General features: G+C 33.8%; 1 protein-coding gene across 1 annotated transcript in view; it reads right to left on the bottom strand.

The window, feature by feature from the left end:
• Positions 1-2,336: 2,336 nt before the first annotated feature.
• Positions 2,337-12,269, bottom strand: part of LOC127527283 (Fc receptor-like protein 5) — a 36,645-nt gene continuing 26,712 nt past the window's right edge. The window contains exons 4-6 of the mRNA XM_051925471.1: positions 9,900-10,193; positions 5,848-6,147; positions 2,337-2,693 (exon numbers count right to left, since the gene is read on the bottom strand). Of these exons, the coding sequence (XP_051781431.1) occupies positions 2,389-2,693; positions 5,848-6,147; positions 9,900-10,193 (899 nt within the window). The 3' untranslated portion in view covers positions 2,337-2,388. The remainder of the gene's footprint in view (positions 2,694-5,847; positions 6,148-9,899; positions 10,194-12,269) is intronic.

Below are 12,269 nucleotides of genomic sequence, written 5' to 3'. Positions count from 1 at the left end.
TTCAGAATACTTTAGTTTTTTCACTGCAAAAATGCATCTATTACTCATTTACTCTTATGTAACAAGACCTTAACAAAGGCTTCTTATGATCTTTGCAACACTTATAAAGCATAAATCCTTATATTCTACTGAGATTAAAGAAGACAAGAGACAATCTAATGCATTTCTGGATGCATTACAGATACCACAAATAGATGCTCTTAGTGCAGAGGATTGGATAAACCTCTGCCACTATCAGAATTACTAGATGTTATAAACTCACGCAGAGTGGGAAAGCAGCAGGTCCTAATGGTTACCCTACCGAATTTTATAAGAAATTCTCAACTCAGCTTCATTGTTGAAATGCTATTGAGATAAAGGGGATTATCAGAGAAGAACTGGAACAGAAAGTTTCTCTATATGCAGATGATATGGTACTGTATATATCAGATCCACAAAATACTGTGCCTGCAGTCCTAACAGCACTAACAAGATCCAACCTACAAACGTTGCAATCAAGTTCTGGCCTCACTGGGCCACATGTTTTGGGCCTGCACCAAATTAACATCATTTGGGACCAACATCTTTAAATGCCTTTCAGTCACAATCCCTCCTAAACCACTAACAGGTGTGTTGGTTTACTTCCAGATGGGCTTAAAGTGGAGAAGGACAAACAAATCTTAATTGCTTTTAGAATCCTAACTCACCCATTTTAAGCCAGTGGGTAACTGATGTTATATACTATTTGAAACTGGAAAAAATAAAATTCGCACATAGAGGATCTGTACAAAACTTTTTCAAAACCTGGCAGGATCTAATCAATAAAATTTTAGAATAAGCATTTGCATTGAGGAAGCAGGTTCTCTCCCCTCTTTTACTCCATATATCTTTATTCATTTATTAATTTATCTATTCACTTATTTTTACTAGCTTTACGTTTTACACTGCTGGCCTAGCTCTGTTTCTCAGGAATGGGGGTTGATTTGTTTCAAACTTTTTTTTTTTGTAAAACTTGAGTTATGTGTATGGAATGGTATTTGATTCTATTTAAAAAAAAGAGAAATGTTTCTCAGTTAAGCCACCTCAGACCACTCCAAAGTGAAATTTTATTAGTAGGTCACACTGCAGAGATGAATAAACACTTTATTGATACTTTGTAAGTGTTACTAAGACCCAAAGAAGTGTTGGTTAAGGCTTGTTACATAAATTAAATGAGTAATAGATGCATTTTTGTAGTACCTAAACTAAAACATTACTGAATGTTTTTATAAATAAAATGATTACCTCTCTGGACTGAAATGACTTTGAAATGTCACCAAGTTTCGCTGAAGGTAGCAGAACATTTATAGCTACCAGGATAATACACTTATTACTTACTTACTTAATACTTACTTACTTAATACTTACTTATTACACTTATTACTTACATATTCACACTTGATTGTATCATCTCATAGGTAAACACTGGTCATATTCTTCGTGGTATTTCAAACTAATTTTTTAATTTTAGGTTTCTCTGACTGCACAATTTTCACTTCTAATTCCAATTAATGGTGGACCTCTACATCTGATTTTTTTAGTGCTAGTAGTCAGATTCAGAACTACATATTATGTGCTTCAGTAGAACGCACCCAGTCAATGTCTGAGCATTAGTCAGGCCAACATTCCTGGTTATACTAGCAATTAAGAAAGTTGATATTACTTTTAAACAATATTTGACTGTAAATCTTAAATACAGATTCACACTCACACTGCTTTAATAAGAAACAGCGCTTAATTTTGTAGTTGTCTTTTTTGTAGCTTCCTTGTGTGCTATACTGTCAATACAGCAATTTGTAATAATACACTACATAAAAAAGGAGTTTTGAATTTGGAATGTAATACCGCTCCCCAAATCTATTTTTTCTGAGTGAAAAAAAGGCTCAAGTTGAACAGTGGTGAAAAGGTTTTATAATATACATGTTAAATAATCGGTATGGACCAGTGGCTAGGCCACAAAAATATGAGTTCAGTCACTAAAGGACCGTAAGAAATTCACTTATCCCTCCTGTGCTCCAACTGTAAAAATTCACTGTAAAATTATAAAGTTTGATGGTCTTGTAAGATTAGAAGTTTTGTCAAATAAAGAACACAAATTTCTTCTTTCTACCAGTTACTGTGAGAAAAAAAAGCACATTAAACAATGCCAAATAAAAATGTCAATATTGAATATGTAAAAGTGGACTTATTGTAAACACTTATTCTGAAGTGACTAAAAGACATCAAAAGACTCTTTTATTAAAAGTGCACATTTTCTAAAAATATAATGAATATGTTTGGAGCCATCATCAGTTTAAAAAGAAAAGTGCTGAGACAATGTTGGTCATTTGCTGGTGAGCCATGACTACAGAAACCATTAGCTTTTTAGTTTCAGTGAAAGCAGAGGTGGTACTTACTAAAAACATGAAGTGAAAGAGGGTCACTTATTTCTGAATACCTTGAGTGAGCATTAGCACGACAAGTATAATTTCCACTGTGCTGCTCTGCCACAGAGTTAATAGTGTAGACAGAGCAGGTTTGGCTATTCCTGCAGGTGTTTTGTTCAATGCCATCTTTGTACCATGTGTAAATCCAGTCACTGGTAAAATTTTCAATCTTGCACTTTAAAGACACTTTTTCTGTTGGGTATACCTTCATCCATTTTGTCTCAATAGTCAGACGAGGTTTTGGCGTATCTGTTGACAGAAAAACAGTTTAGAGGTAGTACTTTACTTGATCCAATATTTGTTTCTATATTTATATTATTATTATTAATGTTATTACTTTTTCCTTGTGGTGAGTTTGTAAAGAATAAAGTACTTATAACTGTTGCCTAAAAGTCACATAAGACAAGGTAAACTTAAGTGACGCCTAAAAACAGACCTCTTCTCCCAAAAATGGGATTCTCTCTGTACATAACTAAGGTTGTCGTTGGATAAATTAATAAGTGTCACCACTAATGGATTTCCAATTGTTACAGGAAAAAAATAGGGCTTTTGAAAAAAAAAAACAATGACAAGGTGTGAACACATTTTCTCTAGACTCAGAGGTAATTTCTTGCACTGCATCATTTACAAAGAGGCACTTTACAAAAGCATGCTTAAATTGGAACATGTTATTAAAATAAGTGGTGAAACCAGTTATATTTGTCAGAACCAGGGGTTTGAATCATTGTAAATTCATAGCGCTACTGTTAGACACTGAGGCAGAATCTGATGACCTGATCTATCATTGAAATGTTTGTTGGCTAAGTTATGGTACTGAAATTGGTAAATGATTTGAAAGAGAAACTTGGCATCCTCCTGGACAGAGAAGTGAAGACAGGTGGCTCTGTTTTACATTTATTTTAGGCCATTTGAACAATATGAATTTAAAACTAAAAGAGAAAAATATGTTTGTGCATGAGTTTTGCAACTGTGTAAGAGCATTCAAGACAAATCTGGTGTTGTTCACAAGGTAGATTAATGACAGGTTATTCATTCACCTCCCTGCACTGGCATCTTTTGAGGTTTCATCACAAAATACTAAGAAATATAGTGTAATACTCCAAGACCTACATGCCCAGTTTATGTGGCTCTTCATGGCTCTTCACAGACTTCCAAACTTCCTAAAACAGACACACCATTCTGCCAATTTTGATTGATTTTTATCACAAAACAGAAACTATTTTCCAATATGGCATTCAAAAATTCATCAATGAATACACACAATGAAAAAAGGTTTGGAGGTCTAATTTGTTTAAAAAGCAACATATGGAATATACAGTATGTCATGCGACTAAGAAATTATTCTACAACCAGACAAAATGAATAATTTTTTGATCCACCATGGGATTATACAGTATATGTGGGTTTGTACCAGAACAGTGACACAAGTAGCTATGGATCATGGATAGGTACCAAAAGGTGTGTCCTGGCACATCCAAAGAATTATTTAACATCAATAAATAGCAGTGGTCTTTATAGGCTAAAAAGGGGGACCTTTACTTAGTGTTAGACACATGTACACAAGACAAACAATAGTGCTATTATCACTTCTGTGAGATGGTAGCATTGAAAATTTGCACCATACTGTCTTAAAAAATATCCTTTGTGACTTGTTATAAGAGGTGATGGAGCACCATAACACATCACTCTCTGGCTGTTTGATTTACTGTTCAAGATCCTTGCCTAAATTGCACCATTTTTTTGCATCATCCCCTACTGCAAATCTCATGATCACTAGCCAAAAAAGAGCAGGAGACCCCATAACTCATTATTACCAATAATTCAGTCTAACATTGTTCTGTTATGAAACAGGTGGCTATGTTAATACTCTTTTATAAATTACAAAGGGAGATTCTCCATCTCCCTTTATGTCATCCACCCATGGTCCACGGTGTTATCCAGTGATTCACAAAGTGTTACATGTCTGTATTTGGTGGTGAAATGTTTGTGTAGGAATTATGGCTCACTCGAATCCTTCTTGATTTTAGCAGCATCACTCTATCATAGCCAATGTGGCCTGTATTACTTCAGGCTAACAACCAGATCTCATGAATAATAAGTATTCAGCTCAGTAAAATTTATTGTTTTTTGTAAGACTGATAAAAGCATTATCAGATTATTCTTGATGTATTGTAATAGAAGTAGAACTATCTCTAGTTTACAGTTATCATACCTGGTTACTAACCATTGAGGGTTGGGCTCTCTACTATCAGTGATGATTACTACAGACACGCAAATCTAATTATTTGAATTAACTGGCTGTGCTGATCTTCCATGCTGATTTTCAAGAAATGTGCAATATGCTTCCGGGTGCAGTCATTTTAGTCATACAGTGTATTACAACAGAATCTTTTGCATAAATTATTCTTAAAGTAGCACCATGGAAAAAAAGTGAGGACAATGACAGAAATCACGGCCTAACCAATGAGTGATTGATTTCTAGTTGCCAATCCTCAACCCATAATTTTTGCAGGTAAATGTTGAATGTTGTTTCTGCAGAACATTTGAAGGAGAAATGAAAGCCCTTTTGGGGCTCTCAGCAGGCATGTATTACACTCCTTGCAAACTCCACACAGGTTCTGCTATACTCCATCAAGAATACAGAGCATTCCGAAAAAAGGTTTAGAAACATTTTGAAAAGATTACAATAAATGTGTAGATCCAGTTCTATTAGAATATAATATTAATTGTTAAGAAAATGTTGTAAAAAGATAAATAAGTTGTATCCTATAACTAAAGAGAAACAACACCCTAAAATCCCCAATATTAATTGACTTTATGCAAAAAATTGTTAGGGAATTACATACTACCACTTTAAGAAAGACAGCAGTACCTGAGTCAGTCACACTCACAGAACTACTATATCAAGAGTATAAAGAGTCTATAAGTTTTTATTTTCTAATATATCACTTATCTGGATTTAATTTTTTTTTACAGCAGCATCAAAGACCTAATTTTAATTTTGAATATAGTTTGTAGATTGTGTTATGTTCAAATGTTATTCTGCTAAAAATAATTACATTGTTATAGAAAACATAAAAATACTTGACTTTGCATGTATTACTTGCATTTTGACACATTACCTTTATTTAAAGTACATTAAAATCTGATGGTGCCTAAATGGCACACCACAAGACGCATTTGCTTACAAGCAACTATTTTTGTTTTTATTTTCACTTCACATTATGTGGGTAACCATGAATATACCAATATAAAACAAAAATCTAGAGCATCCAATTTGAGATACCTTGCACAAAAAAATAATCATTTAAAACAAACTGAGTTATCAGTAATGTTCACATTTTATTCCAATTTTCTTTAATACAAACTAATGTCAAGGCTTTACATAGAATATCATACTTACTGTATATTTTTAAAGTGGCTGTTTCACTAAACTTGGAGAAAAAATGTGTTGCTGGTCTCTCTGCTTGGCATCGGTATACATCACTGTCTGAGATCCTGCTTTGGGTAATGATATAATTGGATCCAGCAGGATCTCTACTACTATTGGTATGAAACTTAGAATTATGCTCCATGCCCTTGTACCAGATATAGATCCAGCCAGTAGAATCTCCATCCAGCTCACACTTCATAGATACAGTTTCTCCTGAGAAAATAGGTCCTTTTAAGGTCTGTATAGATAATAGAACCATAGGCACTTTGTCTAAGAGAAAATTCAACAACAATGAAAACATTAAACATGATAACTATGTTTCTTTAAAATTTATCCTTAACAAAGTTTTCTAAAATAAATATGACAGAGCTTAATTTACATACTTTACATATCAGTTAGAATTGTGCAGTTACAGCATTTCTTTACAGTAGCTTAAACATGTGTGCAAAGTTTGACATGTTGTATCTGAATTTGTGGAAATGTTTGCAACCCTTCAGAAGTTTAAATCTATTGATCAATTAGTTCTGGAATCCAAATAATTTTTTTTTGATTTGGGTTATGGAGATGAGACATTTAGATTTGAACATTCCTAAAATATTTGCAATATAAAGGAACTAAGATGATTTTTCCATCTTTTGTGTTAGTCACAATAACTGTAAATGTAAACATGTCAGTCAGTCAGTCAGTCAGTCATTTTCCAACCCGCTATCAATTTCAAATTACTGCGAAACTTCAGCATAAGTTCTTGCAGTAAAATAGTTAAGGCTATTTTCTGTTCAGTTCAATATATGGTATATTGTTATTTTATTGCTAAAGTAAATGTGAGAATACTAAGACAAGAATGCGATTAAATACAGGTAAGTGACAAAAATGAAGGAAACACTTGAATAATTGAGTCGATAGAATTATATTGAAAGCAGATAGTTCAATGCAGATGTGATCATTGAAATAATTATAAAGTTAATGCTCCATCATTCTTAATGGCATAAATAAAAATGTTGAGCAGATCTACATGTTCTTTATGTTGTCTAGTATCGGTTGAAGAAGAGACAACAGTGGTTTTGAGAGAGGGATAATAATTGGGCACATTTGTCAGACGTTTCAGTGACAAACACTACTTTACATGATAATGCATCACAAGGCTAAGGCAAGTTTGACACTGAATTGATAGGTAAAGACCTTGACATATAGAGGCAACTATAGACAAAATGGGAAAACTCAGTAATAGTGATGGCTATGAAGTGATTCAATGTGCAAGAAAAAAATAGAAAAGAAACTTCAAATATCAACCTAAAGAGGTAGAAGGACGTTAAATTAAAAAATGAGCATAAAGGTATACCTTGGTCAAATTGAGAATACAAACATGCTTCCCTTACATCTAAAAATGGTCTAAGTAGTGGAAAAATACAGTTTTCTTTCATGACTATGTGACTTTAAGTCTAATTTAACCTATAAACTCATGTTACGATATGATGATTTTGCAGTGGGTTTACCTATAGATATGCACTAGCAGTATAATAATAGATCAGAGTTTAGCTAAAAGGTCCAGACAAACCAGTATAAAAGTGAATAGCTTAATTTCCCTAAAACTTTGATGCAGCTATGATTTTCCGAAACCCACAGTATGACCTTACTTATTATTTCAGTGTTAACCAGTAAGACAGTTTGCATTATTGACCTTATCAGTAAGAGTAAAATAGACTTTCTAACATTGAGTGGAACATGTCTTAGCAGTGATGGGGCTACAGTGTTAGCAGCAACTCCGAACTATAAAAAAACAGTGTGACCCCAAAAGAAAATAATTTATCATCTTGCTGCATTATTTTAAACTTAGTCAGCTTGTTAACCAAAATACACATAAGGGAGGCCACATGGTTGATTTAGTAATTACAAAAGGATTAAAAATGGACTTGAAGCAGGTCAAGGATATTGGTATTTATGATTGATTTTGCATATCATTTGACACAGAAATACCAATGACTAGAACTAAAGAGAAGCATGTTGTTAGAAAACCTCATTTTAATGCCACAGCAGCTGCTAAGTGTGCTAATATTGAAAATAATCAGTCTGAATGCATTATGTTCTAATACAGTCAGCAATGTAACCAGTATAGTGGAAAATTCTGATGTTAAGGTGAGGTCTACATCTGATGTAGCCCCTATAAAAATTGTTAAGACATTTTACACTACTAAAATACCTCTGACCTTACACATAGAGTATCTGAACTTAAGAGAGACTGTTGGAAGGCTGAACGTAAATGTAGGAAAACTAAATTAACAGTTCACTATAAAATTCTGAAGAAGTATATAACTAAATACAGTATAGAGAGTCCTATGTTTCTAAAATTATATACGATAATCCTGGAAATCCAAGAGTTTTATTGCTTGAACCTTGCTAAATCAATGGAATGCCTCCTCGCCTTAGCCAATAGCTGGGTCTCCCTGGTAGGGTCTTAATTGCTTTCAGTCTTGTTTAATAGGTAGAATATTCCTTGTTAGTTGTGGTGATTGTAGTTCAGGGATCCACATTTACATGGGGCACTACAAGGATCAAATCTAGGCCCACTGTTATTTTCAATCTACATGTATCCTTTAGGCTAGATTACACAAGGTAAACTACCACAGTCATGCAGATGACATGCAGAGTTACTTATCTATAGTAGTGGAAGACCCTCAAGCTCTGTGCCCTCTGATCCAATGTCCTACTTGTAATTCATAATGAATGAGCTGTAATTTCCTCAAGCTGATCAAAGAAAAAACAGAAAAATGAGTAGTCAAAAATGGAAAAAATTAATGTAACAGAAGTTATTTTAAAATGCTATTAATGGTATATAACCTGCTGAATAATGTTGATCCTTCTTAAACTTTGGAGTGCCTATTTCCTTTTATTCTCAGTTGTACTCTTAGATCCTTGAACACTAGCTTGATTATTATTCCAAGTCAGCTACTTGTATATACTTCAGTATTTGGAGAATCCTGACAAACTGGGGTAGTTGTACAGTTGGCAATAACCTAATTGATAGCATTCATAAAGAATATGTTTTAGAATACTCTCAGATTAGCTGCTATAAATGAGTCTATTAGCATATATCTACTGAGAATAGTTTAAAAGGGACACCTGAGATGAGTGGAAACCACCTTTGTAAACCTCATTTGTTAACATTATGTGATTAGAAAAGGGAAATAAGAGAAAACCAGATATTATGGTGTGGAACCAAGAACCAAGAAATTTAAATTTAGGGTCTTCTTCTTGTTTTTCAGATATAGTCTACCACGCACTCTGTTGAAGACTGCAGAGTTTATACACTCATAGTTCCCAAAACAACAATCACCACCTAATACTAGCATCAGTTCTGTGTTATGGATACAAACTTTTATTCCAACTGACAGCAACTGCATCCTGCAGTTTGAGGAAAACAATAATAACCAACATACAAAAAATAATAGTAAACTATTAACAAAGTATTAAAAACAAAACATACTTAATTCAATTGAGGGTGGCATGAGGTAGGTACTATGTTTAACACTGCTGCCTCATGGATACAGTGTTCTGGGTTTAAATCCTGGGTCTGAATATTGTGTATTTAACAATTGCATGTTCGCTCTATGTTTTCATTGGTTTTCCTTTCAGTTGCTCTCCTTTTCCCTTCTTCTTTCCGAAGACCTGAAGATTTGATTGACTAGTGATTCAAAATTTGTCTCTGTGTGAGGATGAGGTTATGTGTGTGTGTGTGTGAATGAGTGGACACTGTGAAAAACGGCACCTTGTCCAGGGCTGTTTTCTGACTTGTGCCTTTGTTTCCCTGTTGTCTGTGAACCTGAATTGAATTAAGCATGGATGGAAAATATTATGTTACGTTATAAGTAAATATACATTGGTAGATTTTGATACAAATTACAAATTCTAGTTCTGTTCCCAAAACAGTTCATAAATGGAAAAATAAATCAGATCAGTATGTTCTACAGATTATTTTAGTACTACACTTTTCACTACTCTTACATTTCTTATTATTGTGCACTCACCAGTTATTTTAAGAAGGAAGGAGGATGAAGTAGACTGAAATGAATTCCTCAAAGCTTGACACCAGTACAGCATTTGATGAGATAAATTCACTGGTTTAAATCTCAGTTCGGTTCCAATTGCAGTGGCATCAGGTATGTATTGAGCTTGAATTAAGTTTGAATCTGAGCCACCACTCCAGAAATATTTCCAGCCAGCAGACATTTCTTTCACCTCACACTTTAGACTGATCCACTCTCCCACATAAACTTTTGTGAAAGGTGGTTGCAGAGTAATTGAAACTCCTGGATGCCCCTCTAAGAAAACAAGCAGGCAGGAAACAATGAGCACACAATACTAACTACGAAACAGAAAGATCAGCTTGAAAATAATTTAATGAATGATATAGACTTTTTTGGTTGTGGGATTATATAGTTTTTTGAAAAAGTGATATGAACTAACCAATTGGATATTGTACATTTGTTTTATAGTTCCTTTTACGATCACGCCATCAGCTTAAATAAGTGGATCAGTCATGGCATGGAATGTACTTCCGCCAAGCTTACATACCTGCTCAGCCGCATTCAACTTGAATTTTAATGACAATATTTCAGATAATTTTGTTGGCTGAACTGTGATTGAAAAAAGGCACAATTAAAACTTAAGTATCATACTGAAACTCAATATTAAAATAAGTATTTTAAACTGAACTTATTTTGTTATATGGTAGTCATATACTGTAGTTATTTTACCATGTACTACACACATAGATTTAGTACAATTCTTATACAATTATTCCAAGCAAATTCTTAAACACCAAACATGAGCTACACTTCAGCCAGCTCCACTGCACCCATTCCCAGCCTGTGTATTTCTGTAACTCATCTACTATTTAAAACTGCAAACCCCGTTTATGCAAACAAAATATGGCAAGCCTTCTTGGATACACTTTTACTTTTAAACTGTACAGCAAGTCAATGTTCTTTTATTTTAAATGTTGCTTTTGAAGGAAAGGAGAAGGGGAATGATTGAAAATAATAAAAAGTTAAAACCAGATAATATTGCATTTATAGTAATGATAGAATTTGGAAGTTGAATATTTTTGATTTTCAAAACCCTAATATAATCATATAGAATAATATAGAAAAAATATTTTTCATATTAAAATACGTCTTAGATCTTTTGAAAAGGGCTTCACACTTCCTATGCTGTAAATTGTCTGCTTCTTGTAATTGTAACCTTAGATCCTCAAATGAGTGTCTCCTTAGAATTCCAAGAACAAAACTTAAAAGAAGTGGTGAGGCGGCCTTCTGCTGTTATGCACCTAAGATCTGGAAAAGCCTGCCAATAGGAATTCGCCAGCCTAATACAGTGGAGCATTTTAAAAAACTGCTGAAAACACATTACTTTAACATGGCTTTCTCATAATTTCACTTTATTTTAATCCTGATACTCTGTATATCCAATTCATTATAATAACTATTCATGGTGGCTCTAAAATCCGTACTAACCCCTACTCTCACTTCTGTTTCTTTTTCAGGTTTCTTTGTGGTGGCGGCTTGTGCCACCACCATCTACTCAAAGCACCGTGATGTTCCAACACTGATGGATTAAAAGCCAGAAGTCTGCATGACCATCATCATCAAGTCCTTCCGTGAGAACCTTAAATACAAAGAGGACTATTTCATTTTTGTTAGGTAGAATGCCCAGAGGTGACTGTGCGGTCTCGTGGCCTGGAACCCCTGCAGATTTTATTTTTTTCTCCAGCCGTCTGGAGTGTTTTTTTTGTTTTTTCTGTCCTCCCTGGCCATCGGACCTTACTCTTATTCTATGTTAACTAATGTTGTCTTATTTTAATTTCTTACTTTGTCTTTTATTTTTCTTTTCTTCATTATGTAAAGCACTTTGAGCTACTTTTTTGTATGAAAATGTGCTATATAAATAAATGTTGTTGTTGTTGTATTCTTATATCTGTCCCTTACATACAAAAAAGTAACCCAAAATGGAAAAGTAACCATTTTAATTGAGATGATAATTTTAACTTTAATGTGTGACACTTCATTGCAGCCCTCTATGTTATTCTTGGTTTTTGACGAGCTTGTCATGTTGATACCTATGCTATAGTGTGTGCAAACATACAGCTTAATATATTTTGTACTATAATGATTTTTGCGTGAGACAGTTTTACAGCAAAGAGTGCTGTTGGAACACGTACTAAATTTGCATTTGGGGTGCATATAATATGGAGTTTTCATATGCTCACAAGCTAATGTGAGGTTCTTCCAGGAACTTGAATTTCGTGCAGTTTGTTTATTATAAACCTGCCTTTGTCATAAATATGAGTTTGTATTTTTGTGTATTGGACTATTCCAATGTGAAAGACTGGAATCATG

The sequence above is a fragment of the Erpetoichthys calabaricus genome, chromosome 3 (genome assembly GCF_900747795.2).
Source record: "Erpetoichthys calabaricus chromosome 3, fErpCal1.3, whole genome shotgun sequence".
NCBI classification, from domain to species: domain Eukaryota; kingdom Metazoa; phylum Chordata; class Cladistia; order Polypteriformes; family Polypteridae; genus Erpetoichthys; species Erpetoichthys calabaricus.
This window is presented reverse-complemented; position numbering and strand designations above follow the sequence as displayed.